This window comes from Loxodonta africana, chromosome 8 (genome assembly GCF_030014295.1).
Source record: "Loxodonta africana isolate mLoxAfr1 chromosome 8, mLoxAfr1.hap2, whole genome shotgun sequence".
NCBI classification, from domain to species: domain Eukaryota; kingdom Metazoa; phylum Chordata; class Mammalia; order Proboscidea; family Elephantidae; genus Loxodonta; species Loxodonta africana.
The window spans coordinates 972,558-993,484 of NC_087349.1; the positions used below are offsets into that span (position 1 = coordinate 972,558).

General features: G+C 56.0%; 1 protein-coding gene across 2 annotated transcripts; it reads left to right on the forward strand.

Moving 5' to 3' along the window:
- Nucleotides 1–226: 226 nt before the first annotated feature.
- Nucleotides 227–13,309, forward strand: PDIA4 (protein disulfide isomerase family A member 4). 2 transcript variants are annotated; one of them, XM_064289580.1, is made up of 11 exons: nucleotides 227–359; nucleotides 3,795–3,969; nucleotides 5,116–5,321; nucleotides 6,411–6,546; nucleotides 7,245–7,249; nucleotides 7,438–7,578; nucleotides 8,168–8,326; nucleotides 9,673–9,824; nucleotides 10,914–11,070; nucleotides 11,333–11,566; nucleotides 12,590–13,309. In XM_064289580.1, the coding sequence occupies exons 1-11, from the start codon at nucleotides 272–274 to the stop codon at nucleotides 13,003–13,005; spliced, it is 1,869 nt and encodes a 622-aa protein (XP_064145650.1). In that variant the 5' UTR covers nucleotides 227–271; the 3' UTR covers nucleotides 13,006–13,309. The 2 variants fall into 2 exon arrangements, with proteins under 2 accessions (XP_064145650.1, XP_064145649.1); XM_064289579.1 differs by lacking the exon at nucleotides 7,245–7,249 and having other exon boundaries at nucleotides 6,411–6,549; nucleotides 7,456–7,661.
- The last annotated feature ends 7,618 nt before the right edge of the window (nucleotides 13,310–20,927 follow it).

Below are 20,927 nucleotides of genomic sequence, written 5' to 3' on the forward strand. Positions count from 1 at the left end.
AGCCAATGGCGCCACGAGGCGTCTCCGGCGCCGCTCGACGCGGTCCGCCCGCTTCGCCAGCACCGTCCCGGTCCCCCTCCGCGCGCACGCTCCCAGCGATCCGAGTGGCAGCCCCGGATTGGCGGTCGCGGCGCAGCCAATCGGAAGGGGGCACCTCACGTTCCGGCCATAGAAGAGGAAGTGCCGGCAGCGCGGGGTGCAGGCAGCGTCCGCGGGTCGCGGGTCGGAGCAGCCGGGCCGGGAACCGGGAGCCGCAGCCGTCGCCGCCGCCATGCGGCCGGTTACCGCGCGCCTTCTCCTCCTGCTCCTGGCGCTTGCGCAGCTGCTGGCCGTGGCGTGTGCGCAGGAGCCAGGCGCAGGTGAGCGGGCAGCTTGCGGGCAGGTGCTGGGGAGGGCGCAGGTGAGAAGGGAGGGCGCGGGTGAGAGCGCCGGGGAGCAGGGAAGGTGCAGGTGAGCGAGCGCTTTGCGGGCAGGTGCTGCGGAGGGCTCAGGTGAGAAGGGAGGGCGCGGGTGAGAGCGCAGGGGAGCAGGCAGGTGAGCAGGGAAGGCGCAGGTGAGCGGACCAAGGATGGGGGCTGGGGATTGGGCTGTCACACAGGGTCCCGGGGAGGGCGCGCCCGGGAGTGCGCGGACGGTGCTTGTACTTGCTGAACCGCGGTTGGCGGAGCTGGAGCGAGCGGGCCGAGGGTTCTGGGTTGAGTGAGGAAGGGACGTTGTTCGCGTTCTTTGGAGCCAGGAGGCGCCGGCCTTCTGGCTCAGGTGCCGACCCTCCCGCGAGGCGCTGCGCAAAGCGGCTGCGCGGGCAGGACAAACACCCAGGACGTGGCTGCAGGTCAGCGTCCCCGCCGCCTCTTGACATCAGCCAGCGGCACCTGGGAACTTTGAAAATTTGAGGGCGAACTTCCTAGAGGACAGCGTCCCATTACTGCCCTTAATCTCCTTTTGCTCTGCTCTTTTCGTCACTAGTTTTTTCCAAGAGAGTTTGTGCCAAAATAAATAAGCCCTATTTTCCAGTAATCCTCTGCAGGGAAGTGTGAACTTTATACTTTTTAAACAGGTTAAGTAACGTGTGTGCAGGTCACTTACCAGCTCAGTAGTCTTTAAAAAAAAAAAGTGAAACCAGCACGTGGTGAAAGGCACCTGTCTCTGCTAATGTTGCCCACAAGTGTGTTTCCGGACACACACCTGGGATGATTTGAATGCAGACTCCCAGAATGTACTGAACCAGGAGTGCAGCAGGAACTGCATTTTAAGTAGTTCCTCCTTGATTCCTAGGCAGGATAAAAGGAGAAGCAGGTTAAGTTTGAGGCTCAGTGTGGTTGGAGGGTACCTTTTGGAACATAGCTAATAATCAGAATGAGTTTGTCTTAGGTTTGTCTTGGGTCCAACAAACATGCTCATCACAGTTTCTCAGTGTTGCTGTAACACAAGTGAGTGACTTTAAAGAACAGATATTTATTTTTACGGTTCAGGAGGCTCCCAGTCCTAATTCAGGGCACCGACTCTAGGGGAAGACAGTGTTGGCTCTGGGGGAAGGTCCTTGTCTCAGCCTCTTTCTCTGTTCCTTGGCGACTTCACACAGCATTTTTCCCAGTTTGTGGTTCTCATCTTTGTCTGTGCTGCTGCTTATGTCTCAGAAGTGATTAAGTCTAGGACACACCCTGTACCGATAGGGCCTCGTTAACACGACAGAGATACCCTATTTCCAGAAGGAATGAATTCAGGTATACCAAAACCCATTGCCATCCAGCTGATTCAGACTTATGGCCACCCTATAGGACAAAGTAGAACCGCCCTATAGGGTTTCCAGGGAGCAGCTGGTGGATTCAAACTGCCGACCTTTTGGTTAGCAGCCAAGTTCTTAACCACTCCACCACCAGGACCCCAATTCAGGTATAGGGGTTAGGATATTTTGGCGGACACAATTCAATCCATTGCACTGCTTTTGGAGGGCACTTGAGAGGCCTGGGGCGGAGGACGGCAAAGTGGGGTGCACCTCCAGGCTGATAGGACCTGCAGGTGTATCTGTACCCTGGCGGCCCTGCTGTGGGTCACAGATGACTAATACAGGAGAGATGAAGGGGAGCTGCCTCTGGGGGGAGTCCAGGATGCCTGGCTTGTTAGCCTCCCAGGGAGAGTCCTCTTGCCACCTCTGAGGGCATCCTGGCCGTTTCATTTCAATAAATTGACAAAACCGGTATACTAGGCTGTACCCACCCCCACCCCAGATTTTCTAAGCCTTAAGCTTTTCCTGTTTTTTCGCATCTCCTTAGGTTAAAACAGAACAGTAGTCTCTGAGCACCTAAATGTCCCCAAAGTACAAACACTAAATGAGCTCAAACTCCAATGACTCAAGCCTCAGGTTGCCCATCACTTCCGCCTTTCCAACCTCCATCTCCCCCTCCTCCATCACCTCCACCTTTGAAGGCAGGTCTTCAAGCCCTCACCTCGTCTCAGCCCCAAACAGAGTGACAAGCCATGTCGACTCATCTCCCAGGAAGCATCTCCAAGAAGGAGTAATCCTTGGCCCACTGACACTTTGCAGCTCAGAGTTAACGAGACTGCCATGCTCTGTGGCTCTGCTCTGGCTGCCGGTGGGACAGTGGCTGGAGAAGGTGATGCGTAAGACCCAAAGCCCCATGATGCCACGTGTCTGTTGTTTGGGAAAATCAAACTACCTTGGTAATGACATGTGGCGGTCTCTTGTGCTCTGGGGGAAGCATTTTGAAGCAGAGAACCTGTGGGTGTTTGGTGCATCTGGCTCAGCGGGCCCTAAATTCCTCATGGAGTAGCTCCCACCCTGGAGGTGGCTGGGGGACCATGGAAGTGAAATGTGGTTCCACTCTCCTGCCCCCGAAGGAGTGTCAAACCCTTAGGCTGCCTTATGAATATGAAGTGAAATCGTCCCTGCTCAGAGCTGGGGTTCGTACCCTTCCTCCAGCATGAAAAGCAGGAAGGAGCTGTTTCCGTCTGGGTCTAGGAGGGCTTGGGAGCCAGGCCGGGCCTTCCCTCACCCAGAGAAAGCACAGCAGTTGAGGAAATAGGCGTGGGGGGAACTGCAGGATGAGGTGCTGCTCAGCACAGGGATGTGGGGGTCTGCACTGAGGGTGGGTCTGTGGGGCTGAGGCGGCAGATCTCAGTGGGAACGGGAGGGACCTGTACTGGAGTGGTATCAGGGAGGTGGGGCCGGGTCTGCAGAGGGGGGCATATGTCACCCTCGGTGCTACTGACAAGTGTGGACCCTGGACCAGCAGTGCCCAGACCTCAACATGCAGCCTTCAGTGGCACCCAGCGTGCGGGTGAGTGGGATGGCTGGGCCAGGTGCCCCAGGACTCGACATATTTCCAGGCTTTCGGCTCCAGGAAGCTGTTTCATCAACTATTCATTAAACTGTATTACTTGGGGTCTTCAGCCGTAGTTAGTCAAAAAATCTAGTAGAGGCGAAGTGCCTAGGGCGGGAGCGAAAATAGACAAAAAATTTGGACACAAGTAAAGCTCTTGAAAGGGTCCACACTGAAGGTTCCTAGCATCTCAAAAGAGTGACAGCAGTTTTAGAACTTGAAGATTACACATCGTAAAATGCTGTTGGGTGTTGTCAAGTCGATTTCAACTCACAGCAACCCTATGTGACCGAAGAGAACTGCCCCCTATGGGGGTTTTCTCACCTGAAATCTTCACAGGAGCAGATCACCAGGTCTTCTCCTGTGGAGCCACTGGGTGAGTTGGAACTGCCAACCTTTCAGTTAGCAGCCGGGTTAGTAGCCAGTTCCCTGACACCCGGTGTTTCCTCTCAGATTCTTCCAGCATAGAAGATGCCATCGAAGATGAGGACGCAGAGGACGAGGAGGAGGATGTGGACGGTGACTCGGAAGTGAAGGAGGAAAACGGCGTCCTGGTCCTGAACGACTCAAACTTCGACACCTTCGTGGCTGACAGGGACACAGTGCTGCTGGAATTCTACGCACCCTGGTGAGAGTCGGGCATCAGGCTCCGGGTGGGCCAGGGCCCATCCGAGGCTTCAGACTGGGTCAGCAGGAGGGCTTGGGACAGGCTTAGCAGCCCTGGGTGCGGTCACTCACCGACCCGCCCTGACATGCTACTTTTCTGGACGAAGACGCCTCGCGCCAGCGTCCAAGGGCCTGAAGTTTGAGTTTGTCAGGTGGTGACAGTGCCGGGAGCAACGAAGGGGCACTGAGTCATGACAGAGACTTCTCAGCCCACCCCCTTCCCACTGGCCCCCCAAGTGTGCACATAGCCCTGGGGAGACAGTTGCAAACTTACCTCCTGTCCGTCTTTCAACCCTGTAGTGTGGCACCTTGCATTAACCACGTCTGGTGTTCTGTCCCTCCCCTTGCTGCTGTTCTGTCACCTCTTCTTTCCCTCTGTCCTGTGAGTCTCAGGTTGTGCAGGTAGCCTGTGCAATACCTGGTGTTCTGTCACCTTTTCTTTGCCTCCGTCCTGTGAGTCGTCAGGTTGTGCAGGTGGCCTGTGCATGCCTGCTGTTCTGGCACCACACGGTGTTTTACTTTAGACCTCTGACTCGGTCGTCCTCATGGCAGGTGTCCGAGGTGGCTGTGCTGTCCCTTCTTGATGAGTCAGCAGGTCTCAGGACCTGCGAGGCCCCAGAGAGCTTTTCTGTGGGTCACGTCTGTCCAGTGTTGCCACGTTAGAAATTTTTAGAATATTTGTTGAGTTTTTAACTGCAGTGGCCTGTCACATCTCATGTCAGTGTGCGGGCACGCTCCAGGCCCACGGCCCCTGGAAGCCCCCTGCCTGAGGAGTGAGGGACAGAAATAGACAGTGGCTTGCTACAGAGTTTTGACCTCACAGACCCCCCAGAAGTGTCCCAGGATCAGATGTGAGAAACTTAGATGTGAAGTTTGGTGCTGCTGGAAGTGTTTGCCAAGGAAGACCTGGCATTCGAGCCTGGCTCTGTCTGGTGGTGAGGGTGCTCCGGCCCGGCTCTGCCCTCAAAGCCCCCAGCCTACCTCATGCTTGTTGCCTCTCTCCTCCTAACTCGGGTGTTTCTGACCCCTGAGCCTCCGTTTTTGTGAGCACGACTGGATTCTAACCTCCATGGGTACTGTGACTAGCTTTTCCTAAATCTAACTCTAGGTGCGGGCACTGCAAGCAGTTTGCGCCAAAATATGAAAAAATTGCCGAGACGCTGAAGGGCGACGATCCCCCCATCCCTGTGGCCAAGATTGATGCGACCACAGCATCGACATTGGCTGGAAGGTTTGACGTAAACGGCTACCCCACCATCAAGATCCTCAAGAAGGGGCAGGCTGTCGACTATGAGGGTGCCAGGACGCAGGAAGGTGAGCAGGCACCGCACTCAGGAGGTGGCCAGGGTGCTTCCCCTGGACAGAGAGTGGAGGTGGGGGTTGGGCAGTGGAGACTGTCAGGGTTCTCCAGAGAAATGGAACCGGTAAGAAACGGCACACATGGTTGTAGGCAGGCAAGTCCGAAATCCGTAGGGCTATCAGCAGGCTGGAAACTCTGGCAGGATTTCTGTTACTGTCTTGAGGCCTAGTCCCTCTCACGGGGAAACCTCAATGTTTGCGCTCAAGGCCTTCAGCTGATGGATGAGGCCCACCCCTATTATGGAGAGTGATGTCCTTTACTCAGGTCAGCTAATAGTGGATGCTAGCCATGTCTACAAGACACCTTTCAGCAACACCTGGACCATATTGGACCAAACAGCTGGTGCCAATAATCTGGCCAAGTGAACACGCAGAATCCACCACAGAGACAAGAAGAAAAGTCGTCAGAATGTGGCAGGCTTGCCTGGGCACCCCAGGCCCTGCAGGTACTCTCTGTGGTGACATTTTGGGGACTGAGGCCTAAATTCCACTCAGGTGGGAGGTAGTGTCCCATCCCAGACCCTGGTGCCCAAGGTCTGGAGTTAAGTAAGCCAGAGGTGAGGGGCCAGGCTTGGGTGTGTCGGGCACAGGGTCTGCCTTTGGGAGCACCAGGACCCCCTAGGGCCTGGGCTCTGCAAGGAAAAGGAAGAAGGAAGTTGCGGGCGCTGTTCCCGGTGGTTCTTGGGAAGTTCCTTGGAGGAACATTGTCTGTGCCCTGTCCGTGAGTCCGGCTACTGGGACTCCTCAGGCACGTCCCCTGGGTTTGTGCATACTGCATACGTGTACATGCACGGACAGAGGGGCCCGGTGGCCCTGGGTGGCACTGCCTTCCTGGACAGAGGGGCTTTGCAGAGCCAGGGCTGTGCGGGTGGCTGCAAGGCTGCTCCCAGTCACTGAAAACAGGGCTCTTGGACTTTTCTGGGTCCTCTAACTGCAGGTGGCACCAGCTGTAGACACGGGCCTTCATGGCACCTGCTGCCTGTCTGCCCCTGCCCACCCCGCCAGGATCCTCAGCTTGTGGTCACACTCATCTGTTTTTTCCAGAAATTGTTGCCAAGGTTAGAGAGGTCGCCCAGCCCACCTGGACACCCCCGCCTGAGGCTACGCTGGTGCTGACTGCGGAGAACTTTGACAGTGTTGTGGACGAGGCAGACATTATCCTGGTGGAGTTCTATGCCCCGTGGTAAGGGGGTGCTGTGGGGTGTCTGTCGTCACAGCCTTGCTGGGCCATGCTGCAGCCTGCGGGCCCTCCAATGGGGCCGGGGACGTAAGTGGGCCAGCAAGGGAGATCCTACAGAGCCTGAGGAGACGCTGTGTACTCCTGGGTGGAGAGTAACACGGAGTCACTCCAGCCCAAGGCCACGGCTGCTGCCGGGCCCCACAGTCCAGGACACGGCGGCGTGCTGGCTGGTGGCTGATGTTGATCTGGCCTTGACTGGGGAGGGCAGCGGGGCTCCCTGGCCTGGTCCAGCCCCTCGCTCCTCCTGGGGTAGAACTGTAGTTTCTCCCTCATCTCTGCTGGAGGCTGGGTTGGTAGCAGAGCCAGTTCTAACTGCATCTGCCTGGGCTTCCTGTCCATGGTCCGAGTTCAGGGTCCCAATGCCTGGCCTCCTGCGATGCCCCACTGTGTGAGCTGGTGTTCTGTGTGTCTCTTTGTGCCTCTGCTCCCATCCTGTGCCCCGGTAGGCCTGTGCTGGCTCCCACCATCTGCTGTGAGGTCGTTGCTCTGAGTCAGGTCCTCTTCTGTCCCTCAGAAGACCCCTTCCCCCATGGGGGTCTCCCTCATCTTGCCACAGTGACTTGTATCCCTATGGTGTCTGTACCACGTGCTGCACCGCCATGTTGCCTCACCCCTGCAGTGCTGTGAGCCTCCCCCAGGTGCTGTGAGGCTCCCCAGGGCTATAAGGCTCCCCCACGGCTATATGCCTCCCCCACGGCTGTGAACCTCCCAGGGCTGTCTGCCCCCTCCTGGGATGTGTGGCCATAGCAGGTTGGAGCCGCAGCTCTGGGGACTCTGCTGGGGTTTGTTGCCTGCTGGCCAAGGCTCACCCCTCCTCAGCAGGCCTGACAGACCGGCTCTGTCCTGCAGGTGTGGGCACTGCAAGAAGCTTGCCCCTGAGTATGAGAAGGCAGCCAAGGAACTCAGCCGACGCTCACCACCAATCCCCCTGGCCAAGGTCGATGCCATCGCAGAGACAGACCTGGCTCAACGGTTCTCTGTTTCTGGCTACCCGACTCTGAAGATCTTTCGCCGTGGGAAGCCTTTTGATTACAATGGTCCTCGAGAAAAATATGGTAGGGGGCCACAGGGTGGACAGTGGGGTGGACATGGTAGACGTGGGCCATCCATGGGGTGGATGTGAGCAGGCACGGGCTGCAAGGTGGACAGTCGGGTGGACGTGGGCAGGCGTGGGCTGTCTTGGGCTGTGGGGTGGATGATGAGGTAGACATGGGCTGTGGGGTGAACAGTGGGGTGGACATGGCAGACCTGGGCTGTGGGGTGAACAATGGGGTGGACATGGCAGACGTGGGCTGTGGGGTGAACAGTGGGGTGGACATGGCAGATGTGGGCTGTGGGGTGAACAGTGGGGTGGACATGGCAGACGTGGGCTGTGGGGTGGACAATGGGGTAGACATGGCAGACCTGGGCTGTGGGGTGAACGGTGGGATGGACACGGCAGATGTGGGCTGTGGGGTGGACAATGGGGTGGATATGGCAGACCTGGGCTGTGGGGTGGACAATGGGGTGGATGTGGGTAGACCGTGGCCCCGAGCCCACCCTCAGCATCCCCTGCCCCCAGGCATTGTGAACTACATGGTGGAGCAGGCCGGGCCTCCCTCCAAGGCGGTCGTGGCACTGAAGCAGGTGCAGGAATTCCTGAAGGACGGGGATGATGTCATCATCATCGGGGTCTTCCAGGGGGAGAGTGACCCAGCCTACCAGCAGTACCAGGAGGCAGGTGAGTGGAGCCTGGGGCAGGGCCAGGTGGAGGCCGGTCTCTGGCTGCTCTGGTGACACTTGGTCCAGCGCGTGTGAGATGGAGCAACACTGGCCACATCCAGGCCACTGTGGACTCTGCTCCCCTCCATATGAGGGAGCTGGGGGGCTGCGGGGGTCTGATTGTGGCGGGGGGGTGACATCTGTGGTGACCGTCTCCACCTGCAGCTCCGTCAGCACAAGGGTTCAGAGCCCCAGGAGGCTTAGAACTGGGAGAGACCCGTGTTTGGGGGTCCTGAGGTGGGCTGCTTTGCTTAATCCTCACAACAGCCTGAGGGAGACTTGAGTGTTTGTTTTTACGGAGGGGTACCTGGAGGCGCACAGCAGGGCACGGGTATGATCAAATCTAAATCTGAGTCCAGAGGCTGCCCCACGCCTGGTGTCCCAGCCCCATTCTTGGCCCACCTGCCCCCCAGCGTGGACACCCCAGACCCCTGGATCAGGGGCCATCGTGGGTGAGCCGCGTGGTCTTCATAGGCCAACTGGCCCTGGTGAGGCTTAGCCTTGTGCGCTAATCATAGAACCAGCCAGGCAGATGGCAAGGGCTTGAAGGTGAGCTGACCTAGGTTCCGGGCAGGAGGCTGTGTAAATAAAGCTAGATTGACTCTCAGCAACTGCCACGTGTTTACAGCGTCCACTTTTGCATGACCATAGAAGAATTGAGGTGCCCACATGGCCTACAAAGCCAAAAATACTATCTGATCCTTTGCAGAAAGTTTGCCAACTCCTGTTCTAGAATGTCCTTAGATAGTGAAGTTTCATCTCTGGAGTTTTCATAAGTGTTTTAAAAGTGTGGGTGGCAAGAGTGCCAGGGAAACCCTGGTGGTGTAATGGTTAAGAGCTATAGCTGCTAACAAAAAAGTTGGCAATTCGAATCCACTAGGTGCACCTTGGAAACTCTATAGGGCAGTTCTACCCTGGCCTATAGGGTTGCTATGAGTTGCAATAAACTTGATGGCAGTGGGTTTTGGTTTGGAGCAAAAGTGCTACGTTCAGGCCCCCATAACTGAGGAGGAGGGCACAGCCCCCGGGAGGCACCCAACCCGGAAACCCCGTCTGTGAACCATGTGTTGCCCCTGTCACGGCTTCTCCGCATTGCAGCTGATGGCTCTCCATGCATCAGCTCTGGGCTCCACGAACGTTCAGCTTGTCTCTCTCACAGACTCTGAGTGGGTTTCAGGTCTCCGACCTGCATACACAGCTCTAGGTTCCTGGCTCCCCAGCATCTAAGTGGCCGGAGTGGCTGGGGTGGACCCAGGCATTTAAGAAACATGGTAGATTCTTGCTGTCGTCCGATCCCTCCTTCAGCCAACAGCCTACGAGAGGACTACAAGTTCCACCACACCTTCAGTGCCGAGATTGCCAAGTTTTTGAAAGTCACCCCAGGGAAACTAGTCGTGATGCAGCCAGAGAGGTTCCAGTCTCGATTTGAGCCCAAGAGCCATGTGATGGATGTTCAGGTGAGTGTGGGCACTGGCCGGGAGTGTCCAGGTTTGGAAACCTGGGACTTTCCCATCTTAGCCCCATTCCCAGTGTGTTGTCAGGGCTCATGGAGGGTGGTGGTTTTAGGCGAGAGGACCCCACTGCTGCATGTGTCTGAGTCTGTACCCTGTGACTCCCGGAACGGGAACCCCACAGCCCGGAACCCCCGCTGGACCGCAGTCCTGCGCCACCCCCCCCCCCGCAGCCTTTGGCTGTCTTGCCTGACTCCTACCCTGTCTCAGTGCCCAAGGGCCACCGTAGCAGAAATACCACACATAGGGGACTTTAAGAAACAGAAATCTGTCTCAGTTATGGGGACTAGAAGTCCAATTAGAGCAACAGTTCTAGGGAGGGTCTTTGTTTGTAGCCTCAAAGTTCCGTGGCCTCCCATTCACCCTGTGTGTCTGTGTCTCTTTTGCTGTTTGATAACTGAAGGCATCAGGTTTAGGGCCCACCTTTTTACATGACCTCATTAACACGATAAAACCAAAAACCAAACCCAGTGTTATCGAGCCAATTCCGACTCATAGCGACCCTATAGGAAGGAGTAGAACTGCCCCATAGAGTTTCCAGGGAGCACCTGGCGGATTCAAACTGACGACCCTTTGGTTAGCAGCTGTAGCACTTAACCACTACACCACCAGGTTTTCCATTAACATGATAGGGGGACCCTATTTCCAAGCAGGGTTGCATTTGCAGATATGGGGACAGGATTTCAGCACATATTTTGGGAAACACAAGCCATCTGCAATGCACTGTGGTGTAGAGACCTCTCAGGTTGGAGGGCAGCCTGTCTTGCGCTTTTCTCTGTGGCTGGGGTGTTTCCAGACCCAGGGCTGTGAGGGTGGGGGCCTGTAGCAGGGTCCTGCATGGGCAGTGGGTCAGCGGCTAGTAAATCCAGTCTTGACCTGTGAGATTGGCCTATACTTCCGAAGCCTGCCAAGTGTCCCCACCGGGTGTACTTGACAGGCAAACCCAGGATTCCTATCATACTCCAGGCCTGACCACAGCCATCATGAGCAGGGGTTGGGGTGTGGGTGCCCCCTCACGCCTTCTCGTCCCACCAGGGCTCCACGGAGGCCTTGGTCATCAGGGACCACGTGGTGCAGCACGCCCTGCCACTGGTAGGCCATCGCAGGGTCACCACCGAGGCCAAGCGCTACACCCGGAGGCCTCTGGTGGTAGTCTACCTCAGTGTGGACTTCAGCTTTGACTACAGAGCTGGTGAGTGGGGGTCAGGGGACACAGGGTGTGAGGGGGACGGGCCCTGGCAGGCGGGGGTGAGGGGGACAGGGCCCTAGCAGATCGGGGTGAGGGGGACGGGCCCTGGCAGGTAGGGGGTGTGGGTGAAGGATCCTGGCAGGAAGGGGATGTGGGGGAAGGATCCTGGCAGGTGGGGATGAGGGGGATGGGCCCTGGCAGGTGGGGAGTCAAGGGGGTCAGGCGGGCAGCCAGCAGACTCTCAGGAACACCTCCGTCCCCCCAGCCACGCAGTTCTGGCGGAGCAAAGTCCTGGAGGTGGCCAAGGACTTCCCCGAGTACACGTTCGCCATCGCCGACGAGGAGGACTATGCCTCGGAGGTGAAGGACCTGGGGCTTGGCGAGAGCGGGGAGGACGTCAACGCGGCTGTGCTGGATGAGGGTGGACGCAGGTTCGCCATGGAGCCCACTGAGTTCGACGCCGATGCCCTGCGCGAGTTTGTAACAGCCTTCAAGGAGGGTGAGCACATGGGCCCCACAGGCCCCCACCGCCAGGCTGCGGCACCCCCAGAGGCCTCCCTCAGGTCCTCATTGCAGTGGGAGATCAGGGTCCCACCGCCAGCCTGCGGCACCCCCAAAGGCCCCACTCACATCCTCATTGCAGTGAGAAAGCAGGTCCCCACAACACACCTGCGATCTTGTAAGCGGGGGCAGGGTGGCCCCCAGAGTAGGGGGAGGACGGTGCAGCAGAGCCTTCACTAACATGTGGGAACCTCTTTCTTCCTCTGGGGCGATCCCTACAATGTCAGCTTGAAAGTAAAAGCAGGATTTTGGGGTCCAGCTCAGAGCTTCTTCAGGTTACCCACAGGCAGGGTGTCTATCTGGGAGCCGGGAGGTGTGGGACATATCTGAAGGGGCAGCCACGTAGGGTCCCATGACTCGACGCAGAGCCTCGTCAGCACCCTCTTGGCCTCGGGAGGGCGGCCTGGGGCAGCGCCAGCTCGTTTTCTCCTCCTTTTTTTTCTCCTTTCCTTTCCTTTCCTTTCTTTTTTTCTTAAGAAAGTTGGCAGGCATATCTTGGAAATTTTTAGGAACCTTATTTTTAAAATACTGGAAGTATTTTGGACGTAGACATAAGTTTTGCAAAGGTGGGCAACTCACTTTGAGGCTTCAGGGAAATTTTACCGAGCTCGGTGGAGCCGGCAGAGCTGTGGCAGACCCCCATTCTCGGGTCTTCTAGTCATGGCTCCTCCTTCTCCGTGGTGCTGGGGCCTCATCAGTCCGCTGTCCTGTGGGGCCAGCGTCCCCAGATCGTTCCGCCCCAGATAGGTGGCCAGGACCGGCCTTGCCCTCAGCTTCTAGGGCTGGGTCCTTCCAGCCTGGCAGGGTTGCACTGGCCTACCCTGGGGCCGCTTGCAACCCCCTCCCTCACCCTGGGGCCACCCGCCACCCCCGCCCCCACCCTGGGGCCCCCTGCCATCCCCGCCCCCTCCTGGGCTGGCGGCCTGTGTGCACTGACCCACCCCTCTTGCTTCCCCTACAGGGAAACTGAAGCCAGTCATCAAGTCGCAGCCAGTGCCCAAGAACAACAAGGGGCCGGTCAAGGTGGTGGTAGGAAAGACCTTTGAGGACATCGTGCTGGACCCCAGCAAGGACGTGCTCATCGAGTTTTACGCCCCGTGGTGCGGGCACTGCAAGCAGCTGGAGCCCGTGTATACCGCGCTGGGCAAGAAGTACCGCAGCCACAAGGGCCTGGTCATCGCCAAGATGGACGCCACGGCCAACGAGGCCACCAGCGACCACTACAAGGTGGATGGCTTCCCCACCATCTACTTTGCGCCCAGTGGGGACAAGCAGAACCCCATCAGGTTTGAGGGCGCCGACAGGGACCTGGAGCACCTGAGTCAGTTCATCGAGGAGCATGCCACACAGCTGGGTCGGGCCAAGGAGGAGCTCTGAGTCCAGGGGGCCGGCAGACATTGGACGGACTCCACATAGCAGCGACTCGCGGCTTTATTTTTATACTCTGGTGGTCCACTCACGCTGTGAATACTGACTAAACGTGAATGGTTAGATAGTTTAGTCCAGGTTTTTATGGAGGATGTGTCTTATTTTTATCATTATTTGGGGTTTTACTTTTTTTTTTTTTTAACTCCATCTTTAATGTTTTTCCTCAGACCAGATAAGATGAATCTTATGTGTGGGAATGGTTGTTTTTTTTATTTAAAAAAATTTCAAAAACAAAAGGCCTTTGCCAAATCACGTTGGTTTTCGATTTTTATCACTGAGGAGACATGCTGTCCATGTGTTTCTGTCTGAGCAGGTGTGACTGTTGGTGTGTGAATGTTTCTTCCTGTCTGAGGAGACGTGACTGTTGAGGAGTGCATGTTATTTTATCATTGTCTGAGGAGATGTGACTGTCCATGTGAAAGTTTCTTTTCCTTTTGAGGAGATGTGACTGTCAGGGAGCAAGTGTTATTTTATCGCCGTCTGAGGAGACGTGATTGTCTGTGTGTTAGTGTTTCTGTCTGAGGAGACATGATTGTATTTTAGTAGTTCTGTCTGAGCAGGTGTGACTGTTGGTGTGTGAATGTTTCTTCCTGTCGGAGGAGACGTGACTGTCCGGGGGTGCGTGTTAGTTTATCACTATCTGAGGAGATGTGACTGTATGTTACTGTTTCTGTCTGAGGAGACATGACTGTCCGTGTGTTAGAGTTTCTGTCTGAGTCACCATGCTGCCATAACAAATACCACAAGTGGATGACTTTAACAAAGAAGTTTATTTTCTCAGTCTTGTAGGTTACAAGTCCAAATTCATGGCATCATCTCCAGGGGAAGGCTTTCTCTTTCGGCTCTAGAGGAAGGTCCTTGTCCTCAATCTTCCCCTGGTCGAGGAGCTTCTCAGGTGCAGGGACCCCGTTTCCAAAGGATGTGCTCTGCTCCAGGCGCTGCTTTCTTGGTTGTGTGAGGTCCCCCTGTCTCTCTGCTCACTTTTGTCTTTTATATCTCAAGAGATTGCCTCGACACAATCCAATCCTGTAGGTTGAGGTCCTGCCTCACTAACACAACTGCTGCCCATCCTCCCTCAACATCATAGAGGCAGGATTTACAACATACAGGAAAATCACAAAGTACCAGGAATCACAGCCCAGCCAAATTGATACACATTTTTGGGGGGACATAATTCAATCCATGACCCTGTCAGAGTAGGTGTGACTGTTGCTGTGTTAATGTTTCTTCCTTTCTGAAGAGATGTGACTGTCGGGGACTGTGTGTTATTTTACCACTGTCTGAGGAGACGTGATTGTCTGTGTTAGTGTCTCTGTCTGAAGAGACGTGACTGTTGTTGGCATGTGATTTTCTCTTCCTGTCTAAGGAGATATGAATGTCGGGGAGTGCGTGTTATTTTATCACTGTCTAAGGAGGTGTGACTGTTGCTATGTTTTTCCTCCTGTCTGAGGAGGTGGTGGTTAGCATGTGAGTTTTTCCCCCTATCTGAGGAGATGTGACTGTTGGTATTTTAGATTTTTTTTCTGTCATGGCACTGACTGAGAGGTGTTGCCTAGAACCCTGCAGGGGTGCACATGTCCCATCAGACCAAGGGCTTTGGAGACAGGCCCTGGGCTCCGTTTTGGGAAGGGGCTGCCCACCCTGGCAGCCCCACCCAGAACCTACATGGTTGGGGTACCAGTGGCACCAGGCTCAGGAGAAATGGAGTGGGCTGTTGAAATGGACTGAAAATTGGCCATAGACGCCATGTCAGGAGTAATGCTCTGTCTAGGGGTAGGTCGGCCAGGCCTAGGGGCTCCATCCACAGGGTGCAAGTCCCACCCAACACCTGAAATCCTGGAGGCTGAGGGGGTGCGGGTATCATCATCATTGGCCCCAGACCATGTTGTGGGGTGTTGGCACTTGGTTCTGTGATGAGCAAGGCAGAGTCTTCTTCGATGGGGAGGACAGGCACCATGTCTGTGAGGGGCTAATCTTTGTCAGACACTGCGGGGACCCACCAGGAGTTCATTAGGACTGGCCCTCCCTGTCACCCCCAATCATTCTACTCCTGATCTGATGGGAACAGCAAGGATGATGACAGCATTCGGGGTGGCCACTTTCCCCACAGGGATGAAGGCTTGTCATGGGGCAAGAGGGTAAAGGGGAGGTCTCGGAAGGGGTGGCCTTGATGGTCATTTTCAGGTTTATAAGAAAAGAATATATTCATACTTCTGGAGGCTGGGAGTCCAAATTTAGGGTGTCTGCAGGGCCATGCTCCCTCTGAGGGCTCTAGGAGAGGATCCTTCCTTGTCTCTTCCAGTTTTTGCTGGCCCCTGGCATTCCTTGGCTTGTGGCTGCATCCCTCCAATCTCCAACTCCGCTGTCAATGGCCGTCTTCCCTCTGTGTCTCTTCTTTTTTCATGAGGACATCACTCAGGTTGGTTTGGGATCACCTTCTTACAATGGCCTCATTTGAACAGACCACATCTTCAAAGTCCCCATTTCCAAACAGAGTCACATTCACATTACAAGGGCTAGGACTTCAACACATCTTGCTGGGGGACACAATGCAACCCCTAACGGTGGGAACCATTGATGGTTTCAGCAGGAGCCTGATGTGATCGGGTGGGTACTTGAATCCTGAGATAGCACATAGTCGTTAGGCATTTAGCAAAGCGGGGCCAGGTTCGGGATTTGCCAGGTTACCTCGTGTAACTGTCTCCAAGGTGTGGGTGCCGTTGTACCCCTTTGAGGAGGTGCCAGCTGCCAGGTGCAGGCTGGGCGAAGGCAGAGCTGGGGTCTGCACCAGCGGTCAGTCACCCCTCTGGTGGACCTCCTCTAGGAAGGCTGAGTGGGAGCGAGGGCAGGCTCTGCAGTGATCAGTGACTGAGAGCAAATGGGCTCCAGGCGGGCTGGGGAAGGACTCCAGGCCTCGGGCTGACCAGGGCTGAGTGGGTGGGTGTTATCTGAATTGAGGGGGCTTTTGTTCCTGTATTAAGGAGCTTTTCCAGCACACTAAGGAGCGAGCTGTGTGCCCCCACCCCTCACACTCCTAGAACAACGAGGGCTGGGCTGCACTATCTGTCCATCCCCCTTTTCCATGACGAGGGATTACAGTGAAGATTCCAAGCATGTTGTCTCACCCCTGCATGCTTGGGAGTACGTTTCCTTCCGTAACCACAGTGGTGACCACGGCCTCCAACGTAAACACGGCTCCCTGATGTCCCATGCCCACTCCACAATCAGATGTCCACAAATGTCCCCAACGCCTTTTTCCATGGGTGCGTTGAGGCCTGCGCTGTGTCTCTTGAACCTCTTTCTAGAGCAGTCCCCTCACCTACTTGTTTTCCCATGAGGCTCACTCACTGATAAATAGGAACAACGAATCTGTGCCCCGTGGAGATGTGTGTGGCACGAGATCAGTCTGAGGAACATTCACTTATCACTGCCCAGCTGAGTATCTGGGGTTCCTGGGTAGTGCAGACGATGGACCTGCTCGGCTGCTAAGCGAAAGGTTGGATGTTGGAGCCCATCAGAGGCACCTTGGAAGAAAGGCCTGGCAATCTACTTCCGAAAAATCTGCCATGAAAACCCTGTGCTACACAGTTCTACTCTGACACCTTGTTGCCCCGTTCCTGAGTGATTGTCACATGGCATCTATCTTCACCCACTGGTGCTTGCTTGTGTCGATGTCTTGCTGCTCCTTGTAACTCAGAGGTGATTGAGTTTCGGGCACACCTACAGTAACATGGCCCCATCGACATAACAAAGAACCCCTATTCCCAAATGGGAGTGTGGCCACAGGTGCAGGGATTAGGATCCCCACACATATTCGGGGAGGGGGGGACACAATTCAATCCATAACACCAGTTTAGAAAAGCACTCCTCCTAACTTCAGTGCGTCTTGTCTGCGTGGTCATTGGTTAATGGTGCCAGGCAAGCACCGTGGGAAAGCAGACGGGGGAGGTGGGTGGCCTCCCAGGGCTGAGCACCTCTTCACTAAACAACTTTTGGATGAATGAGTGGAGAATCAGGGATCCTGGGAACAACCAGGCTTGGGATGGGGAAGGGTCTCTCGTGCTGCCTGCTGCCCCTCCCCCAGCCTCCCCCTCCTCTGTAACTGCCCCACCACAGCACCCACTTTCCCTCCAGCACAGAACAGAACATACGGAGTTCTCTACTCGCCAGGTTCCCCTCTTAGATTACGGAGATACCCAGGAAGAGGGGAAGACAAAGGGCCACTTGTCAGCAAAGAGAAGGCAACCTTTTAGAAATGGGGGCTGTGGCTTGGGGAACGAGCCTTTGGAAAAATACCTCTCTGTCTACAGTTCCTGGCCTTGGGCTCAGCTCAGGTCAGATGGAAAACATGGGAATCGCGGACCCTCCCTGCCCCGCCCACTACTAAAGCACCCAACTCAGAAATTACTGACAAGCAGAGTGGGCTGGTGACTGTGGAGATCTTCCAGGTCAGAGGTTAAAAGATCCCGTATCTGAACAATTTTAAGGCCAGCGTAGCAGGGGTGCGGGTTTGGGGACCCTGGTTTCAGGGGACATCTGGGTCAATTGGCATAATAAAATCTATTAAGAAAAGATTCTGCATCCCACTTTGCTGAGTGGCGTCTAGGGTCTTAAATACTAGCAAGTGGCCACCTAAGATGCATCAATTGGACTGAACTCTCCTGGAGCAAAGGAGAATGAAGAACACCAAAGACACAAGGCAATTATGAGCCCAAGAGACAGAAAGGGCCACATAAATCAGAGACTACATCAGCCTGAGACCAGAAGAGCTAGATTGTGCCCGGCTACAACCGATGACTGCCCTGACAGGGAACACTACAGACAACCCCTGAGGGAACAGGAGAGCAGTGGGATGCAGACATAAAATTCTCACAAAAAGACTTAATGGTCTGACTGAGTCTAGAAGGTCCCTGGAGGTCATGGACCCCAGACCTTCTGTTAGCCTGAGACTGGAACCATTCCCAAAGCCAAATCTTCAGACAGGGATTGGACTGGATTATAGGATAGAAAATGATACTAGTGAGGACTAAGCTTATTGGATCAAGTAGACACGAGACTATGTTGGCAGCTTCTGTCCGAAGTGGAGATGAGGAGGCAGAGGGGGACAGGAGCTGGCTGAATGGACACGAAAACAGAAGGTGGAGAGAAGGACTGTGCTGTCTCATTAGGGGGAGGGCAACTAGTAGTATAGAGCAAGGTGTATATAAATTTTTATATGAAAGACTGACTTGATTAGTAAACTTTCACTTAAAGCACAATACAAATTAAAAAAAAAAAAGATCTGGTATTTTCCTTGGACCTGCAGATAAGTTGGCTGCATGAAAGGGCTGGGTATGGGCAGGTGATAGGGAGTGGTGGAGAGCTGGGCACACAGCTCCAGGTCTCACCTGAATGGACCCTTCTGCTTGACCCCCGCCATTCTGCACATGGGACTCTGGGCCTGCTGTTTCTCTTCTGGTTCTTCAAGAAAAGACAGAAAAAAACAATTTTTTTTAATCCTTCAATTTTTAAATGTTAGATCTAATACAAATTCTTGTTGTCGACACTATGTAGGCCAAAGACAAGACATCTGAGGGCTGGATTCAGTTAGAAACTTCTGGCCTAAGGCACGTCCTCTTTTCTTCCTGATTGTGTTAGGATCACAAGATACAGACTGGCACGGAGGACCCTCTGAGTGTGGCAAAGGCTTGGGGGTGGGCTTAGGAACACAAGAGACACTGGTGTGGAAGCAGCGCCCACCCTGGTCTCTCAGAGAGCGCTGGCTTTTCTAGGAGTCAGGCCTCAGGGAAAGGACAGGCTTGCCCACTGTCCCAGAGCTGCCCAGGTACTTCCAGCTGCCCCAAACAGCAGTGCTGGGGACCACTGTCAGCGTGTTCCATGTCACAGCTCCAGGCTCAGGGTCCCCTTGCTGAGCTGATACCCGGCGCAGACCCTCCTTGCCCCCTTCCCTGCTGCCCCAGGGACCCAAAAGCACACCCCTGTGGTGCTGGCTCCATGCCCTCCCATCCCCCAGCCATCCTCACTGTGATCACCGCCAGGCACCTGCCTCCCACTTTGCCCCTTCCTACTCCCCTGCAGAGGGGCTCTCACAGGCGGCTGTTTAAACATGCTTTCCACATGGAGAATGTGAGAGACAGGTGGCCAGCTCTGGGAAAGGCTTCCAGAACTTTCCCCAGTGAAGCAGACAGAGGCCTGGCTGAGCGCCACCGAGCCCCAGTGAACCTGGCCCACCAGGCTGGCACCTGTCCTGCCTCTGGCCCTGGAGGCTCTGTTTTTCAAGACAGACAGATGAGAACAGAGGAGGGGCTTTTTTACACCGAAGAAGGATACCTGGAGGGAGAGAACACAGGAGGGGCCCAGCCAGTGGCAGGAGCAGGCCCTGGGATTAGACCAGCATGGCTTCTGGGGAAGTCCCCTCCAGACCCCTAAGGAGGCCTCCCCCACCCCATGGCAGGACAGCCACCTGCTCAGGATGCGGGAAGGCCCCTCACATTTTCAAGATTGAAGAGCTGCCGGCCTACCCCCAGAGCAGACCCTCACGGAGGAGGGGCCGAGCTTCCTCACACACTGGGCTGGGGTAGTTGGGTGCTGAGGCCCAGATGCGGTCCAGTAACGGGCCCTGGCCGGCCCAGAGGTGACCCCTGTGAGCTAAGAACGGCCCTCAGGGCCTGGTGGGAGCTCCCAGCGCTTGTCCTCCTCCAGCTCTGCCTGCGTGAAATCTGGACCAGAACCCAGCAGGCAGGCCCTGCACGACGCCAGCCCCGGGTCCAGTACCACCTGGACACCAGGGTCTGCCCAGCAGGGTGGAGGCAGATGCCTGGGGCTGTGGCCTGAGTGTAGGTTCATCTGGTCTGTTTCCATCTTCACAGTCCAAGGCAGCGGGGCCCCAGGAGAGAGAGGTCTGACGCCCCCCTCGTGCTCTGGGGGGTGACCACCGAAGGCCTGAGGAGCAGTCGTGGCTGGGGGTGCCAAACTGGTGCCCACTCGAGGCTGAGTGTCGCCCCCAGGCTCTTTTGTTTTTCTCCTGTCTACTTCCCTGTCCAACTAAAAAAAGAAAAATTACATTAACTTGGTGTGACTTTCCCTCATTGCTTCTAAGTTGCTCCAGGGGTACACCTGCCTTCTCAATGACTGTCCAGAAGGTGCTGGGGAGATCCATGAGGCCTTGTCTCCACTTCATCAGACTGTTCTCTTCTTTCCTTCTTCTGAAAATGAGGACATTTGCTGAGTCTTCATTGTTCATTTTCCTGTTTTGTTCTGTTCACTCACTCACTCCACACATTAATTGAGCGCCTACTGTATGTGGGGCCCCGTGCTGGTACCTGGGGGGAGGAACGCTGCCGCCCTGCCACCCGACAGAGCCCCCTGTGGTCCCTCTGGTCCCCTGGCTCAGACCCCTGTCTGTCCTCATCCCTGGAACAACGGGACACCTGGGGGAGGAGGGAGGGCTGCCAATAGAGGGGCCCTGGGCAGGGGCGGTGCCTCAGCCAGGACTGAGTGCGGGGCAGGGGTCTCTTGGTGCAGGGGTCTCCCAGGACGGGGGTCCTGGGAATTGCGGGGGTGGGGAGCCTGTCCGGAGGGAGCGGTGGTTCGAGGGCAGGGGCTCCGGGGCAGGGTATCCCAGGAGGAGGATCCTGCGGGTCGTTAGGTCCCAGGGCAAGGGTTCGCAGAACCGGGGTGCTGAGGGGGGCGTGGATCCCGGGGCGGGGATCCCGGGGTGGGGGCTCCCGGGATGGGGGCTCCAGGGGCCGCGACTCCCGTGTGGGGGCTCCCGGGCGGGGGTTCCCAGGAGGGGGATCCTGCGGGTCGGTGGCTCCCAGGGCAGGGGTTCGCAGAACCGGGGTGCTGGAGGGGCGTCTCTCCAGGGTCTG

Coding starts and splice junctions, on each gene's coding strand:
- PDIA4 (XM_064289579.1), top strand. CDS start 272: ATGCGGCCGGTTACCGCGCGCCTTCTCCTCCTGCTCCTGGCGCTTGCG. Junction 360..3,794: donor TGCGCAGGAGCCAGGCGCAG/GTGAGCGGGCAG, acceptor GTTTCCTCTCAG/ATTCTTCCAGCATAGAAGAT. Junction 3,970..5,115: donor CTGGAATTCTACGCACCCTG/GTGAGAGTCGGG, acceptor ATCTAACTCTAG/GTGCGGGCACTGCAAGCAGT.